Raw genomic sequence first — 19,429 nt, forward strand, 5'->3', positions numbered from 1 at the left:
CAGAAAATTAATATATGTCCATTTATGAAAATGCCATCTATGTCATGTATATACAAATGCTAAAATTACATATGACATTGAAATGCCATATAGGCTTACTGTAAGTCCATATTTAAAACAATAAGTTCATATAGACATAGATATATTTTCCACATAGGCCTATATACCAAATGTAAATTAATGTATCATTTTGCTATAATGTCATGCATTTTATTGAACTGTGTTTTTATATTTTACAAAGATGTGACAAATCTAATGAACATGTGTGTAGGTTTTTCAATCTCATGTATGTTGAGAATTGGTGAGAGCCGGGAGTAGTCAGCATTATTTGTATTAATACTATTATCTGATTAATCAAATAATAGCTGATTGTAGGTAAATTTTTAAGGGTCAAGGTTAGTTCACCAAATATTACAGACTCAGTGTTTGTGAAACTGTGGGAAAAAGGAAAAGCCCTCCTCTCTCAGGATACCTCCATTGTGCAATGTTGATAGGTTCTCACACACACACACACACACACACACACACACACACACACACACACACACACACACACACACACACACACACACACACACACACACACACACACACACACACACACACACACACACACACACACACACACACACACACACACACAATCTCATGGGAACTAGTTGGCAAACAGGGTTGCTCAGTACAACAATGCAAATCTGTGCTCAGTCCATGGAAGTACAGGAAATAATAAATATGGTTGTTTTCTTTGTGGGAAGCTCGAGCTGGGTATCATGTGTGGTGTCAGAAGAACTCCAGCAGCCTTTATATAGACAGCACTAATGCTGATTTATTACATAGAAAGGTCTAAGTCAGAGAAAACATTACCAAAAGTAATGTGCAGTCAGAATTTTCATACAAAATGTGAATATGTTATTGCAGATATCAAAACAGTGATAGATGCCATAGTAAAAATATGAACAAAAAGATCATACAAAGCAGTGAGATATGTAGTTCTAAAAGTAAAAGCACATCACAAGTACAAGCACCCGTTCACCATCACTTCTACATTCACAACAGTATTCGGAAATGTTCCCACAGTAAATCAACAACCATTAGTGTTGCCCACACCCTTTTCCATCACACACACGCACACACACACACCAGTCCACGCATACAGAGACACTCATACTCTATCGCTGGTGAGATCTCTGCCTTCGAGCTGATGTAGGATCGTAGACTTCAGAGCACTGTACCTGTAGAGGTGAAAAAAACATAATTAAAGACTCTGTTACACATGCCCACACTCACACCCAAATTTGTACTGATTCAAATACCCACACATTTCAATGTATTCTTTATAAATACTGAGGATAAGGCTGGTGTTCATTTTCTTATCGTCAATAAAGCCCATTGAAAGACCAAACCAGGAATGTGTTTCTTGGTCTACTTTCTGTCTGTGACACTCAGCCCCGAGCACTTTTGTCCCTATAACATATAAATCTTCAAACTACAGTGTGGAACAATGACTCAGTGTTTGAGCCCACATGGTGCAAGTGAACTGTCATCATGTCACACATTCAAATTTCCTCGACACATACCCCTATCATACCAATACAAACCTATCATGACCTTACCCAAACCATTCACCAAGTCTTCACATTATACTTAAATATTTTTGTTATGGGGACTTCCTTTTTGTGCCCAAATGTAAGGGAAGTCCCCACAATGTAACTGTAAACAGATCTAGGTTCCCACAAAATGAGCAATACAAGCATAAACACACAAAGTCTGCTTTACAAGGCTGAAATCTCAGTCATGAGTTAAGTTGTTATGCAAGCTTACAAATAGTGAGTGATGAGTGTTTCCGATAAACACTGTCTTCACTGAGGGGCAGCTGCCTTGTTCTGATTCCATAACAGTGGAAGGAGACACACATATTGGCCTCATAATGAAATAAATCAGAGCGAGTTTTGCAACACTGTTTGCTGAGTTGAGAGACTTTTGACTTACTTTTTGGTTAGTTTTGTTATCTCCCGTTCCTCTTCCTCTTTAAGTTTCACTACAAAGCTGTCTAAAACAGGGATCTCAAACTTTATGTATTGGGCAACCTAAGGAAAAAAACAAAGAAAAAAACATTCGAACATGTCAACATGAGTCAGATACACTCGTCCTTGTTACAGGACACAAGCCGGACCATTACTGAAGAGATACAACAGGCATCCAAAAAGCATTTTAACCTCAGGTCGAAATGAAAAAATGTATACCAAATAAGCTGACTACCTGCGAACAGCTCTACCACTGACTACAATTGTCAGTTCATCTAAAAACAAACAAAAAATAACCAAACAAAACAACAGCAGTTTTGACTTAAAAAAAAAAAATCACATTTAAAACTTTATTTAAATAACAAACTATCTGTTCTCAATAGTCTACAAAACACACTTAACAGCTTTTTTCAAAGCAATGCTGTTCCAATAAAAAAAAAAAAAAAATTTAAATCCAGTTCTGTGGTGCATCCAGAGTTTGTTTGTGGAAAGAAACATTACTCTTAGATATTTTAATTGGAAACTGTTTATGCTCTGAGCAACACAAATCCCCTCATCTTCATTGGGTTGAGGACAAAATAATAGGAGCATATTTCAAATTAAACCAAAAGTATATAGAACTAAAGGTAAGTAAGATTTTTATATATTTTTTTTGAAGAACTGATCCTTTAACTCGTGTCACTCAGTTCATATTAATGTGAGTGATTCCAATCATAGAGTGTCCAGAAAATGTGTCCAGCAACAATCCTGTTCTATTTTTATTACTCAGCACGGTCACAACAAACAGTCAGTCATCTAAGCCTATTGTTAAATCAGTCCCCAAACAGGATAGCTTTCCTCAGTGTGCTAAATTTAACCAAACTATCTATCATTGGCCTATTGTATCATTGTGTGTTCATGTTGAGGGCTACACAAAGAACTGGAAAAAGGTCACTAATCGTGAACAAGATGAAAGAATAGATAGAGTGGTGGAACATGGCACAGACTCACATCATATGTGACTTCTTCTCCCAGGTCAGCCTCCGTGATGAAGATCTTGGAGATTTTCTCACAGGGTCCATAAAGCACACGAGTAACCAGTGGGTATTCACCATCCCTGAGTCGGGCTCGCTCTACAAGGTCAGAGACAAAGAGAAAAACTCTTCACAAACACACAAATACAAAAAAAAAAAGCACATTTCTAGTGACATAAACCACAATGAACGTTAACTTACCGCCAGACTCATGAACCATATAAAGGACAAACTCTTCAGATATATTCTCTACCTTGAAAGACACAAACACCAATTTATTTTTATTTTACGTTTTGCTGAAACACCAGTTGATGTGAAAACAGGATCTGTACTGCTCACCCTAAACTTATGTAGCAGCAGGTTGAGGACTTGTCCAGTGGTCATCGAGCTGTTAACTCGTACATTGGTGACCGAACCATAGGCTGGAGTGAATACAGATGTCTGGAGGCAGAAAGAGATATATATAACTGGGAATGTCTCAGGAGAGCTTTGTTTCCAGGACTTGAACACCTCGAACATTTTGAACAGGAAATCTAAAACAGAGAGGAAATCCCTCAGTCTGCAGCTGGAATCTGTTCAATAACAACATACACACATACAGTATCAGGACCAAACTGATGCAGGAACTCGGTGTAACCTTGCTTTCTGTGGCACATTAATGAAATCAGCCCACAGCAGGCCATTGTGAAACTCATCATTAGTACAGGCAGGAAGCCACTGCCCCGCTGCACCTGGAGATGTGTCAACAGCCAGATACATTAATGCGCGTGCTCGTGTGTGCACTCTGGGTATTGTACCTTGTGGTTGTAGAAGTGACCATTGATGGAGAACCTGTGTGTGCGCAAGCGCTGCAAGTCTCGGGCGGTGTGTGTGTTTGACCTCCTCTGAACCCGCATGAAGGAAGCATCACTCCTGGTCCTCAGCAGCTGAGGGGAGTCCTCTTCCTCCTGACCACCTGTGTCACCACCTCAAGGAAAACAAAAACACACCTCCCTTAACACGTGCATCAGATAGTGCCGCCTCCCCATTTTTTCAAATCAGCCCCATTGTACTCTTGAAGTCAAACGCTGTTGGTTCTCCTCGTTTCATTTAATTTGTAGAAATATAAACAGTATCCAATATTTCATCCTATAATTCAGTTTTGTTCAAATATTTTTTGAACAATCCCTTCACTATCAAGCATATGAATGTATCCTTATCCAACAAAAACATATGCAATCTTATGTCACACCTTTACACATTTAATAAGCAGCACCTACTTTTCACCCCTTGAATGGTATTGGTATCATTTATGAGATGATTACCACTATCAAGAGTTAGGGGGTGTACATTAAATTAAAATCCCAAATATATTCAATTTAGCTATAAAGATGCAGAACTTTAAATCTTCTACAGCATCAGCATCCTCACATTGCGTGTAATCAATGATCTGGGCTGTCAGGGGGAGTAATTAAAATGTGTACAAAGGAAACACAAATTAGTTCAGTTTTCTGTAGTTGAGAAGGACCCATGTGAAATATCAGCAACTGACAAAACTGCTTAAAAAAGGTCACTGACAGAGCAACACTCAAGTAGCCTAACCCTAGTTATTTATAATGTAGTGACCTGGATAGCATGGATCATAATAAATGATCTACACGTGAGCAAGCCTTTCCACTGCTAATACTAAATAAGCACTTGTGGAGCTCTAATCTGTTTCAGAGTGTGTGTAATCTACATTAATCCAGCATGTGAGTGTGTGTAAGACTGACTGCACATGTTTGTACTCACCAGCTGGTCCAGTTTCTCTGTCCAGTGAATTATTGTTAGACTCTGCTGATAACTGCTTTGCCACAGCAGATCTATAATTTTTGTAAAAAGACAAAAGAAAAATGTACTGTATCTTAACATTTCCAACATTGTTAACATTTCATCTTTACTCAAGCTCCACTTACTAGATTTTACCAGTGCACCATTGCATCTGAATGAAGACTGAGATGTAGTTAAAGCCTGGATATAGCCAGAGTTCAAAGAATGGTTCAACATTTTGGGGAGTACGGTTGTTTGCTCTGGTGCTGTGTGCTAGATGATAACATCAATATCTGTCAGATATGATGCTAAAGCAAGGCGATGATTAGCTTAGCTTTGCTTAAAGATTAATGGCTAAAAATGGCTAACTTAAGAATTTTTAGCAACTGATTTCAATTTTGATTTATCTGCCAATCATTTTGTTGATTACTATATATCTCGCATTTGGCTGTAAAATGTAAGAAAATGGTCTTTATAATTTCAAAATTTCCACTACATATTCATATATTTTGTTTTATGTTACCAATAGTCCACAAATAATAGAGAGCAAGTTTATAGTTGACTGTTTGACTTTCTGTGTGAGAGGCCTATGTTGACGGTGTTGTCGTTACAAGATCCACATCTGTTTGTTCTGTTCTTTAAGACCTGACCAAACAGGGAGTATCAGTTTGAATCAGGTCGTCATACCTGCTGAGACGAAATCTTTCATTGTCATCGTACATCTGAAGTCTTATTGGTCGGCGTAGACCCCAATAGATGTTCAGCAGCCCCTCAAGGATTAGCTCTCCATCCTCCTACACACACACACACACACACACAACAATAACTATCCGCAGTCGTGGTCAGAGGGGATATCCTGCTGGCTGGCCGCCACAGCTCAATATCAGGTGTACGTGCAGGAACAGTCGCTCACAGCGATTGGGTGAACCCTCTCATCTTGGAGAAGCCCTGTCAGGTTGGACCCACCCATTTTTTCCCCCAACAGTACAGAGGTAAAGTCAGGTCTGAGAAAGCAGCCGAAATAAGAACAGAGCCAGGAGTGCTGCGGGTCACGTACATGCAAGGGGAGGCGTTTCATTTTGAAAAAAATGAAACTCTAAATTTAGAGGAAAATGGAAACCAGACAGTACGTGCTCTGAGTACAGAGGAAAGTATAGTTGGCTTTTAAAACTGAAAGCAAAACAAAAGATAAAGGCAGTGAGTCTAATCATAATAATAATGAAAGCTCTTGCCCGAGTTTAGCAGACAATCAAGTTTTTTGTGCCTATATTGCAACTAAGCCACCATCAAATCAGAGAATACACCACAACTGTGACTGTTGTAATAATGTGGATAATTCTGCCAGTTAAGAAGTCCTTAAATACAAACACATGGCTTCACTGAGCTTATGACAGATTAATTGTGAATTAGAGGAACAAACATTGCATGCAACTGAAGAAAAGGAGCAATAGAGCTCCAAAAACAAATCAAACAATGAAATGGCATCTAGAAACTTCAAAAAACTGATGAGAAAACTTGTTTGCAAAACTGTGCAAATTGCGATCGAGGCAAAAAATACTGTAAGGAATTCCTGATGTCTTGTATGATCACACTCAAAGCCGCTGACATAAAGATCAGCCACATGATTAGTGGGTGTTTATACACAAACAGCTTATGGAGTGAGACACATTTGTCATACTGTTTTCAAACTGTTAATGGTTTAGTGTGCGTGGATAATTGAGACTGACATATTTTTTGTGTTACACTTACACTAATTGTTCTGTCATAGTTGTACAACAGGGAGATCAAGGGGATTCTTGACAGTAAGAAATGTAAATTACTGAAAGAATGATACTGCTGGTAGTCATTTTTAGACTTTGAAAAATTTAACATGTCAAAGAAGGGCAAGAAGTGGCAGAACACTTTCTGTGGAGGCGCTCACAGGGCTTCATTGTTTCTGAAACATAAACATTGAGTGCAGCTGCAGTACTGAACCTCGCTAACCCGCCACTCCTGAGTTTCCTGCACAAGCATTAACACACCCTTACATGCACACGCACACAAATTCACACAGACACGAGTAAGGTCAGCATAGCTATTTTTGGAAGTAGTGGGTAATCGCTCTGCCACAGTGCCTCTATAAAGCCTGGATACACGTTCCAGTCCACTCATACTCAACACAGGCACAGGCTACACATGACTGTTTCTCTCTGAGCCACACCTGCAACTAAAGCATCAAAGGTGAGTTTTTTTGTCCTTTTTATTCTTCATTATCAGAAAAGGGCTTTCAATCTAGTCATCGCCACAAGTTGATTAAAAATCATTGTAACATAAAATTAATAATAATGAAAAAAATTCTGATTGTAATCACACTATCAAATAAGGAAAGGATGTTTTAGGAGCACAGTCGCTAATTAAGAATTTGAAATTGGAGTTTCTATTTAGATTTTAGTTTTTAATAAACAAAGCAGACAAAGAGTCATAGTCTAACTATTTCATTTTTCCTCTCTTGTTGCAGAATGAAACGCAGGCGGTTGTTACTTTCCCTGCCTCTCTTACCCACTATCACTGAGACCCTCGAGGACCTGCCCGTCCATCCTTCATCCTCCCAGTCTACCCAGGCCTCCCAGTCTCTTGAGGACTACATGACCAGTATCCAAGCTCTAGCCCGCTCTGTTGAGGCCCCGAGCTGTGGCCCTGTCAGACTTCAGAGGTCCCCCAGGCTGTGTCAGTTCTCAAAGGCTCAGATTAAACTCTCTGTCTCAGCCTCAGCTCCTCGCGGGTCTCCCCGCACACTAAGGACTTCCAGACCCTCCAGTCTGAATTTAAACAGCACAGAGGATTTTTCTTTAAAAATGAGCAGAGAACGGGACTGCAGGGGTAAAGACCCCGTTGACTGGCTGTTTGGACAGATAAGGACTTGAGGAGAGACGCTGTTGTTGTTATGGGAAACCCTGAAGGTACTTCGATGGAGTAACCAACCAAGGTTGGAGGAACCTCAGGAGGAAATGCATTGTTTGCATTGGCTGAACAAAGACAAAAATCACCACATGGGACATGAGACTTATTTATTTAAATGCACTAAGGACTCTGGTGTACATGTTTACATTTTTGTAAAGATGTAACGGATAGTGTTTCTAATAAAATACTAAAATAATCTGGAAGATTTGGATTATTTGCCATTTCTAAAGTTACTTTACAGAAGAGCTGAAGACCATCACGTGAAATCCAGCTGAAGTGAATTATCAAAACAAAATAATCATATTGTGCTTGATGAACTTGTGATAATTTAACTTTGTTCTAACATTTTAAAAACTAAATGATAAAACTGAAAATAAAAAAAATAAAAAAAGATAGATTAACAGATATTAACAATAATAATTTACAGACATTGTTGAAATGTCACTGCCAGGATGGCATCCATAGATGTTAAAGCCTGTGATAGTTTTGTCTCCATTCTAGAGGTACTTATTTACAATGCTACAAAGTTTGAGTATTTTAATTTCATGCTACTTTTCTGTATATTTCAACTCTACTATAAACCATATCATTACCCAGTTGTGGTATTTAAGTATAGTTTAATTTACTTGTACTGTACATGATTTCCTTAACAGCATTTTCATTCCTTGCAACTTTAAACTTCTATTTCCCTAGACTTTGAAGGCAAATATTGTCCTACTAAATTTATAGTTTATATTATAATCAACCAGTAAATTATTATTTAGGATTAAAGATAGGATAAATAAGATTATGACATGAAATACAACATTCTGCATAATCAGTATGTTTACATTTAGGGACTTAATATTCTGATGCTGATTTCTATCCCAGGTCAAATACCAAATTTCAGTGTGGGATTAATACTTGTAACTGAGTATATCTATACTATGATCAGATTATCCACAGGATTTAAAAGGACCTCCTTTCACCTGCTACAACAAAACGTTACCACAAAATTCTACTTTAATATTAAAGCATCAGCGGTAATAACCCAATAACATCAGATGCAACAATATAACACTCACAAAAGTAAAATAAATAAGTATTCTGTTCATATTATAACACCTTGCACATAAAACTGTTAATGCAGGACTGGTAAATTGACTATTTTAATTTTTCTCTGCTACTTTAATAACGCACATGAGCACTTCTATCACTGCTACACATCAACCTCACAGTGAGTTATCTTTCTACAGTGAGTCTCAGCATCTTACTGCCATCTAGTGGTAAGAATTGGTGCTACAGTGGTGGCCTCGTAAATTAAAAGTACCTAACATAGCCACGAGAGTGAGCTCCACGCACATAGATTGACATTGGGTTACTACAGCTGACAAGAAAACGCAAATAGATTTTCAGTTGTAAATACATCGAGCCACTCCTGTGTTACTGTGCCCAGTGTGGACTCAGGTGAGACTCAAATCTTCTCTATAGCATATTACAGTCTAAAAAGTATTCAGCAACAAGGGATTTGGCTACTAAAATAATCAGGAGACCAAAGTTTACAGCACTTTTACCACAACTCCATTATACTGCAGTGCTCTTGAGTGACACAGTGAATCATTGATGGTCCTGACTGTCTGTGCAGTGAAAGGACAATAAAGTACCCCCACAAATCAGCTGATACACTCTCACTAGGTGTACATGTAAGGACTTGTTCTCTCCTCAAATGTTGTAGGTTAGTTTACCTCCAAGTCAAGCCACCTGACTCTGTATGAATAACACACATCACCTGTCAATACCTGCAGAGTGTGATCATGATCTAATCTTAAAACAATATTTATTCCAATCCAGACAGGTCGTCGCGTTTCTTTTTCAAACAGAACCTGTTTGCATCAGACATATATGATCAAGTAAAAGCTCTGTCTGAGAATTATGATATCTGGGATTACGGTCTATGACTTTGTTACATCTACACAGTCACCATTATTTCCGAGAAAATTGACATCAGGAGTTTCCACATTTTGGTCTGAGGCCAGCTTCCAACCAAAGAATGTCACTGCTGAGTAATGATTCATCCCTCATACCCACAAAATATCTAATGAGTCAGTCCTCAGTAAATGACATTCATTTTTTTGGATCTTGTGGGGAGACTGTTCATCTATTTGTCAAGAATCAAACTTCAATCTTAAAAAAGTTTCTGGAGCCTCAAAGTGTGATTTTGGCTTGTTGTTTAAAATGTATTATGTTTATTTCTTAGCGTACTTTGGTTTCTTTTGTAGTAAAGACAATGTTTTTTGTTGACATATTTCCCACCACCTCTCAGTCTGCCCTTATAAACCTCAAAAGGTGCAGTGAAGCTGATTCCGAAGAGTTGAACAAAGCCCTCAAAAAAGACAAATATTAAATTAACAAAAGCTGATGTATTGAATATTGGTCTTATGTCTGTACTGTAACAGACATGCATGCAAGACTTAACATCAACAGTGTAAGACCACATTAAGGCTTAATTTGTGAAGCACTTCTTGTAAAACTATATAATAAGAAAGAAGACACAAGTTGCTTTTGCATATTTATTTTACAAATAGTGTACTTTCAGAGTACAATCTAAACACTGGAGCAATAATAAACTTAGATTGTTTTATTTTTTACAACTAAATGTTCATCCATCCAATTTCACATCACTGAGATGATCAGACTGTTCTTGTATTGCTTCTGCAGCAGCAGTAACTGAATTTTTTTTTTGCGCTGCAAATGCAGCATTTCATTCACAGCGTGGGCAAACAATGCTGTTGTTGCACTTACAGAAATTGTTTGCCCAATACCATCAAAGTTGGCACAGTATCATTTACAGTGTCCCTCTTCCTGTCTGTCAGTTGCCAATTTCTTCTAAGTAATGCTAACCATCAACATTTTTGATGGTGTATTTGACTTTACTGTTATTGTTAGATTAGTTGCAACTAGACTGAACGGTTTTTTATGTGATAAACTGTTACAAATATTTATAGAATATTTAATTACCAATGTAGCAACTATATTGTTCTTGACTAAGTACAGGTTACTGTGCATGGAGAAAGAGTTGATGCCATGCACCATATAAAGTTTTCATATATAAGTGAAGCATTGTCACTGTAAATGGGTCATTCTACTATTCTGGCTGAGACCCTTAACTTGTTATTTGTTTCCTTTTTTTTTCTCTCTAAACTGGAACATTGGACAGCCTGAGTAATGTCACAGAAAGCACACAAATGTAATGTAAAATCTCCTGTTTTCACTGCAGGAGTCTCTTTTTACAGCTATCAAACTTCACATATACATATTTGAGTGAAGCAAGGTGTTCGGTTGAATTACATGAACACACTTTTTAATTTAAGTTTGAGTAATTTTGAAACAGAGATGAGACAGTTAAAATCCCGTATCAAAGCTTCAGATGGCCTCTTACAGAGTTAGTGTTGTAATGCAGCACTGTGACTAGTTTCGAGTCATTCTTCATGCAATGAAAATGAAAGTGCCCTGTTTAATCTGTCCTCGTTAAATATGAAGGCTCCCACTTTTAAGAAGGTCAAGCTTTGTTTGGTTAATATTAGGTCAAGATTGTGACTTCACTGGTTCCTCTGTATCCATATTAGGTCTGTGGTTCTGGGGGATTTTCCCACAATGTGACAATGTAGTGAGTCTGAACGAGGGAACAAAAAAAACATGCGAAGATCTTAACCACCCTACCCTGCACACACACACACACACACACACACACACACACACACACACACACACACACACACACACACACACACACACACACACACACACACACACACACACACACACACACACACACACACAATGGCTCTCTCTCAAAAACCTGCTGGTGAACACAAAGGGGATCTCCCAACCATAAAACCCATAGGTTGATTATCAAACAAATAACCAAATTCTTTTAAACAGCTTTACAGACACAACAGCAAGATGTTTAGTGAGGAAAAATTTAGCTAAGCAGAGTTTTGTAATTGAAATTTGAGACTCCCCCGCTCCTTCCATTTTCATTTTGAGGGCAATGAGAGCTTTTTGTGGTTTACCAGCCATTTGCCATGTTGGAAAGGAACTCAGAAATCGCATGTCTGTGCTCAGAACTGCTTCCACATTGGAAGCCAGTTTGGTCTCGGGTTTTCTGTCCTCTCATTATCTGCCAGAAAATCAAAGTGCTGGGCTGCAAAAACTGGTTCCAGTTTTGTTACGTGTATGAGGTATTAGTCCTGCAGTCCTGCATGCCAGTTTCCACTAACTTTTGTGTTTAACTTTATATTTCCACAAGTATTTTGTGTCTCCTGCCAGGTAATCCATCTGTGACCGAGCTTTTCTTACCTCACGAGTCCTCAGCTGGAAGTTTTTGCCTTCGTGGTAACAGTTGTAGGTCCTCAGTAGTGACAGGATGTCAGACCTGAACATGAACGCACAACCACAAAGAGTAGATTAGTGTGAACAATGCCAGCAATAATGCAATTTAAGACATGTAATCACCACTGTGATTTTATTCTGTTGTGCATGAACACTGTGCAGTGTGTAGAAGGGCTTACTTTGGTATAAATTTCTCTTCATTGAGCTTCACGTACATCTGATGCTCACTCATTCTGACAAAAGCCCAGCTGTGGCAGAAAAACACAAGAAACAAACATTAAAAATGGCATTAAGTTTTTAATATCTTGGTGTGTAACTTTAACTAACCCTAATTATTCCAGAGATATTATGTTCATTTGAAAGTACAATAAGCAACCACATAGAAATATATGACAAAACATTTAATACATATACTGTAAATAATAATATAATCTAAAATATGCACATTAATGTAATGTGCTGTTGTGCTTAATTTTTTATAAATTTTAAGGGGACTGGAACGTTTTTTTTTAAATGAAAAGGTATTGAAATAATTGCTCGGGTGTTGAGGGAAGGGAATTTAGGAGAAATCACATGGTGTTGTTGACACAGAGCCAGCGGACTGACAGAAGGAACGTGTTGTGGCAACGCTCAACAAAGCAGTGTCTGCGTCTCATTCAAGGGCAACTCCTGCTGCTGTGGCCAGCCTATTAACTGTTAAAGAAATTAAACACAACTCAGTCATCACTTAGGTTACACCAGAAAGCATCCCTGCAGTTTGTGCCTGAAACACTGGTGTCATCTTTTTGTCCAGTGCATATGACATTGGAAACCAATTAATCACTTCCACATCCTTCAAGATGTTTTCTCTGACAAACCCAGGATAATGCTGTCCCTGATCCTTGCATCCTGATTCCTGAGTCCCAATATATCCAAGGGAAGGTGCAATGGGGAATTTCCTGGTTTGGAAAGCCCAGTGTGCAGTGAGTGGGGGAGGAGCAAGAGTATAAAAGAGAAACATGTGGCTCAGCGGCTCAGTGTCCACGCTCAGCTTATCTCTAGAATGAAGCTTTGTCCTCAGTCGGTCTGTCAGCTCGCCTTCCTCAGCCTCTGCTGTGTGCTGATCACAGGTAAGAATCCAGGAATGGATCTAAGCTTAAATAAAGTGAAAGCAAGGATTGTTGTTTTGTTTGAGCATAACTGTCTGCGCATGTTAACGTACAGTAATTTAAACTCTGCTCGTGTTGCACTTTTATTGACTTAATCTTTAATCTTGTTACTGTGTTTGTGCAGTGAAGCAGTCGGACAGCACGTTTGTACCAGGAAGATGTTTGTGTCCACTGATGCAACAGGGTGTCAGAGGGCAACTGAGTGAGTTCTCAGTCTACCCAATAAGCCCCAGTTGTTACAAAGTCACAGTCATGTGAGTACTAGATACTGCAGACAAACACACACGAACAGGCACACCCATGCACACATAGACGAGTTTGACTAACTCTGTTATTTTACATGTTTTTCAGAGTGACACTGAAGAGAAACAATGAGCCAAGGTGTCTGGATCCAGAGGCACCGATGGGCCGTCAGCTGATTCGCTGCTGGAATAGGTGAGATCCTCGACCAATAACACTTACCTATTAGTAAATTAGTAGACACAAACTCACTGAGCTCCTGCACAGCAGTGGTGTCCTGATAGCTTTGGGAACCCTCAGTAGATCATGTAATCTTTAAATTTAGGTTGAAAAGAATTAAACTCAGCAATGACCTTTGCACATGACAAATGTGTAATAATCTTTATACACAACATCATAGAATATTCAAGGTCTGCCCATCCTCATATTTCCTGTGAATCAATAACAACAGTATCAGATTTGTTGCCAAGCCAGTTCTTGTAGTAACAAAGCACCTACTTGTGCTGTTTCTTAGTCTTTCAGGCGGCTTTTGCTACTTTGGAAACAATAAAAGAAACATCAGTCAGTGCTGATACATATGGTAGAAATCAACACATTTTCTATTAGAAGCCAAAGTTGTAAATGTGATCTTTCCATAAATCTTATTTTGCCACTTCACACACTTTGTATGCAAACATTTAGCCATGAGAAAATGGAGTAGGTCAAATTCATGTTTAACATTAATGCAATGTACATTATCACCTCTGACCAGCTGAGAGGTCTGACATTGATCTGGGCAGGGACTTTGTACTCTCATCCCTACATGTAAACTAAGTGTTGTGCTTCTTCATGTGTTTTCTAGAGCTCAGAAGTTGGGTCGTGATGTGAAACTGTGCCTGAGGAGGACGAGGAGGAGAGGGAGGGGCGGTCAGCGCCAGCAGCCTCGACAGAGGAGACGTGGCCACAAGAAAGCCTCATCCTCAGACTCTCAGTAGTTAAGCTGACTGACAAATGACACAAAGCTACTGCATGGAGAGAAGTGAGGACTGACTGGTTTGCCACACTGTAGACTCTTACTGCAACTCCAGAGCCACCAGTGGCTGTTAACAAACAGCACGCTACCACTTTTCTTCAGAAAAAAATGTCACACAGCTCTGACATCAAGCTCCCCTAAAGTGTTGTCTGAGCTGTAACTCAGACTGACGGGCAGCAGCAGGAGGGTCTTATTTTTTTCTGTGCAAATGACTGATGTAAAGTTAAAAAAAAAACGAAGCCCTGGAGGCTTGTCATAAATGTTAACAGCTCTAAAGCATTGTTAAATGGTAATCATATTGTTTATGTATGGTTCTGTATATGCAGCTAGGAAAGCAAACTGAACACTTTGTCGGTTATTTATTTTTATATGGGCATTTCTTTTCAATAAATATACCAGAACAATACTGTGACTGTAATTTCTGGTTAAAGACTTTGATATTCGTGATAATTGAAGGAAGAGAAAACTGGTTACTTTCTTGGCAGGACATGAGAGGTCACTTTGACTACAGCCTAAGTTTTGGTTAATAAACTACAGGATGTGAATCAGCAGCTGGCAAACCTTACTGACTCAAACTATCTCCACAAATATCTCAAGGCTACAAAAGAAGTGTCTTGTTTTTGTGATTGGGCTGAATCTCTTTCCACAGCTCTCTAACAGGCTCTAACAGAGCACTTAATGTAAGAGTGCTGCACAGCTCTGTTACTGTGCAGCCCACAGGTTGTAATGTTTTATAATTTTATGGACTATTATCGGTGTTATTCAGCTGATACATAAACATCCAGGTTCTCAAGGTGTGGAGCGTTGAAAGGGAGAATTTTATGACAGCTAATAAACATGATCACAAGCTGTTGAGATTTCTTGTACATCATGTGACAGGATAGACCACATTCAAGGCACCAGATTGTTCACACAGACACACACACGCAATTGGCTACTTCTGCCCTACACCCATATTGATGTCAATAATGTTAATAACTAAAGCATGTGTCAACCTGCTTTTTTTCCACGTTGGCATTCACTTGGTCTCTTGCAAAACGGTTATCTGATCCCTTTCTCATTCTGTGCTTATCAGCACATGGCAGTAAATTGGAAAGTGAAAGCAATACTCAACAACACCAGTTGGTTCGAGAAATGTAAGGGACTTTTCCCTTCTAGTGTGTTATCGTTGAATACTTTGGAAAAAGTTGAATACCTTTGAAATCAAATATTGCTCACACAGTGATGGGGTTATGAGTAAAAGACTGGCAATTATCAAGATGACTGCCTTGTTACTGGATGCCAAGTGACTGAAAGAAACCCTCTTAAAATCAAATTGATAATTGTCAAGGAAATTCTATTGTTTAGTCCGGACATACTATGAGATTCCTCTGATTCCCTCAATGGGGTAAAGGTCCCATAAAGGACACCCCGACCCAAGGAACTAACTGTCAAGGATACGTGTTGATTATGTCTGGCTCTGTCTGACAGTATTCAGCCAAGGCCCCATTGTTATCCTTGTCGGAACCAATGTGTTTCTTATAGTCGAGCCCTTGTGAGAGTACGGGAGAGAGGTGTAGCAACCAGGCACGGCCACATGTTGTGATCTCTCTCCTCGATCGAGCTGCTGCCAAAAAACATCACTGCGTTGACACCTAAAACAGTCTCCTCTGCCTTCTTCACCTCATCCCCACGATTTCCATCACAATAATGTAAATAAATATATTTACTTAAGTATCAAATAATTTACACAGAAATGGTACTTTTATGCCTCCAGTGACAGTCATATTTTAGAAATAAAACTATCAACTATAGGCCAATGATGAGCCTATTAAATTGTCCGACAAAGGCCCAAAAGCTTCACCTCAAGAAAAACCTCATTAAAATGCTACTTAATGCATTAGTAATACCAACTACATATATCAAAATACACTGAAACTAAGAGAGGCTATTCAAATTAATACTTTACTTGTGAAACTTGTACCTTTTACGCCACTTCCTCCACCACTGTTAAAATCAAATTTAAGATTCCACGAAAGTGTTTTGTGAAAATCTTTTAGTTCACAAATCATTCAAAATTTTTAATATTAACTGCCAGATTAGACAGATTTTTTGGTTTTCATTAAATTATTTACTCATTGATACAAATTAGCTGTATGGCAAAAGAAACATTGATTCATTGACAGCTTTTAAAGGTGTTAATAATGCCTCTCTCATGATGTAATGGTATCAGATTCACTAGGTATTTGAATGGTAATTGAAGCGATCTCAAGTAGAACCATAATTGATGTGAGGTGATGAGATTTTACAATGATATGATTAATGATATATGACATAAGAAAGATATAACAAATGTCTTACTTTGCTATTAAAGTTATTATTATTCATGTATTTTGGCCATAACATAGACTGCTCTGAACAGACACTAAAAGTTTGGACTTCAATATTTGTTTGTAATGCATGCTTAAAATCCCACTTTATCCATGTGGCCATGATACTGGTGATAAGATGGTGCCACCTGCTGCCTACAGACATACAGTGAACTTTCTCAGTGATTTCCCATTAAGCAGTTTGAAGAGAAAGCGTGTCATTGTCTACAGGGACTGCAGTTTCCTTTCACACTGGCAACAGAGACCGAACAAGCAGGGAACTGGACAGCTTTAATGTGGACTTTAATCCAAATGGCTGAATTATTGGTTGGGACTCAGAACTTTCTGAGATGATCAAATTAGTTTCAGTGTGTCAGGACAAAAGTTAATCAGCAGAAGTAGGCTAATGATGTGTGACTTATTTAAAGCAACTAAAGTTCCACTTTGATACACTCAATTTTACTGAGGCATTCCCAACAATCCTAATCATCAATCCTTTGACAATTGTTATTCTTTAAAGCAAATAAAACAGATTTTCCTGAAGAACAACTACACAGGAAGTGATTATTTTGCTTTTCTTGTAGCTGAAACAGAAGTTTGTTGAAGGGAAAAAAATAGAAGAAAAAAAAATGCTTGCATGAGCAGTGGTAGTCACCACAAAAACCAGGAAACAGACTGACCACTGCTGTCTGACTGGGAAGTGATCTCTGGGAGGTGAGGTGCTAATTCAGCTAAACAGTTCTCATGAAAGGTGGAGACAGGATACTTTTATGTCTGTCACACTGCTGCTCCTCTTATTATCTGAACATAGCTGAAGATTAAAACCCAAGCTCATTGTCAAGGAAACTTTATTGTTTAGCCCAGGATACGTGTTGATTATGTCTGACTCTGTCTGACAGTATTCAGCCAAGGCCCCATTGTTATCCTTATTGGAACCAATGTGTTCCTTATCGTCGAGCTCTTGTGAGAGTACGGGGAGAGAGGTGTAGCAACCAGGCATGGCCACATGTTGTGATCTCTCTCCTCGTACAAGCTGCTGTCAAAAAACATCACTGCGTTGACACCCAAAGCGGTCTCCTCTGCCTTCTTCAATTCATCCCCGCGATTTCCATCACACTCATCATACAGACTTTTCATAATCAACATAAATCTCCAAAGACAGTGTTTATGTTAATGAGTGAGGTAAAAGCAACACCTGTCAGTCCCCCTCCCTCCCTCCCTTTATTGACCTCTGTCTATCTCCACTCTCATCCAAGGAAACTGCTGACAAAGTATTTGCATAATAGGATGGTCAGTCCATCTCTCATACATATTTATACACAATAATGGGTGCATACATTTTCCATAACTTAAAGGATTCCAGTCTGTCGCCATAATTATGAATTATTCAGCCACTGCACATGACTGCACCAGAGATGGACCAAAAGCTGGATGATGGGCAAAGAAAATGGGGGTCACTCTATTGAGGTGAATTTACATAATCTTCTCTTCTCTTGTCTTCTTTTGTCTTCTCTTCTTTTCTCTTCTAGCTCCCTCGGTGGACAAAGAACCCTCTTTGCAGGTCTGCTAATTGGTTTAATCATCGCGAGATTCGTTTTCAATTATCGCACCTACACCGGCAGCTGCGCCCACAGACCATCCATTCCCATGCGTAAAATGTCTAAGAGAGCTCCAAAGAACGCACATGATGTCTAATTTAGTAAAAACCTTTCCACAAAAGTACTCTATAACCTATACATTTCGAGACAAACGCAGACTAGGCATATACATTCATAGTCGATTAAAATCGTCTATGTCTGTCGCAGCAATCGCTGTATTGAACGTGTAGTTTTATAGTAGCTACAACAGACGAGCGCTGACCAAAAGTTTGACCAGACATCATTGCATCAATACTCCTAAATGCAAAACAACTTAAATAAACCTGCATCCAACTTCCGAACATCTTATCATCAGAGATTTTTGTTGTTCTATAGGATTTAATTGCATCGGTACACTTCCTTCCCTCTTAATGTTTTCGTACAAACATCTCCTGCATTGATTTGATTAGTTTTGTTTGTCTTACCATTACAGTGTGAGTCCCCCGTATTCTTCCGTATATCAACCAGCGATGTGGTCCAGCTTATCGGTATCAGCTTTCATGCTCTCTGGCAGCGAGTGCGCTATTCAGAGCTGGAAGATAAGACTGACCACAGGATACTCCAATAGAAAGATGCGTTGATACTCTTTACCCAATCAGAGTTGAGTATGGGCGGGACGATCCATGATTGCGTAGCCTACCTCTCCTCACTTACTTGATCAAGGTGCCTCTGGGGTCTTATCCTCAGTCTCAGCAGTCTCTTTAGGCTTCACTTCTCAAGGCAAGACAAAACTCAGCTCAGAAGACCACTAGATTAAACTTCGTTTTTCATAAATGTGTTATTTTGACCTTTAATTAAAGGTTACATGACTGATAATAATAAATAATACATACTTTCCTAAGTACAATGATTATATATATATAATGAGTGGACACCCAAATTCTGGTAATTGGATGTAAAATTACTTG

General features: G+C 38.8%; 2 protein-coding genes across 3 annotated transcripts; one reads left to right on the forward strand and one right to left on the reverse strand.

Annotated features, from left to right (window-relative positions):
• Positions 1-32: 32 nt before the first annotated feature.
• On the reverse strand, positions 33-19,028 carry rassf4a (Ras association domain family member 4a). Of its 2 annotated transcripts, XM_069717931.1 has the most exons (11): positions 18,947-19,028; positions 12,316-12,384; positions 12,104-12,179; positions 5,513-5,619; positions 4,808-4,878; positions 3,835-4,004; positions 3,377-3,478; positions 3,239-3,290; positions 3,015-3,136; positions 1,990-2,087; positions 33-1,232 (listed from the first exon to the last, which is right to left on the reverse strand). In XM_069717931.1, exons 2-11 carry the CDS (start codon positions 12,366-12,368, stop codon positions 1,163-1,165), a joined length of 921 nt encoding a protein of 306 aa, XP_069574032.1. In that variant the 5' UTR covers positions 12,369-12,384; positions 18,947-19,028; the 3' UTR covers positions 33-1,162. The 2 variants fall into 2 exon arrangements, with proteins under 2 accessions (XP_069574032.1, XP_069574034.1); XM_069717933.1 differs by lacking the exon at positions 33-1,232 and having other exon boundaries at positions 1,993-2,087; positions 3,239-3,286.
• LOC138632403 (C-X-C motif chemokine 10-like) lies at positions 13,165-14,971 on the forward strand. The gene is made up of 4 exons (XM_069717941.1): positions 13,165-13,245; positions 13,409-13,538; positions 13,636-13,719; positions 14,366-14,971. Exons 1-4 carry the CDS (start codon positions 13,179-13,181, stop codon positions 14,496-14,498), a joined length of 414 nt encoding a protein of 137 aa, XP_069574042.1. The 5' UTR covers positions 13,165-13,178; the 3' UTR covers positions 14,499-14,971.
• Positions 19,029-19,429: the final 401 nt, after the last annotated feature.

Source organism: Brachyistius frenatus, unplaced genomic scaffold (assembly GCF_029030835.1).
Source record: "Brachyistius frenatus isolate BFR_SWC_R1_liver_20210118 unplaced genomic scaffold, ASM2903083v1 Contig_183, whole genome shotgun sequence".
Lineage (NCBI taxonomy): Eukaryota > Metazoa > Chordata > Actinopteri > Embiotocidae > Brachyistius > Brachyistius frenatus.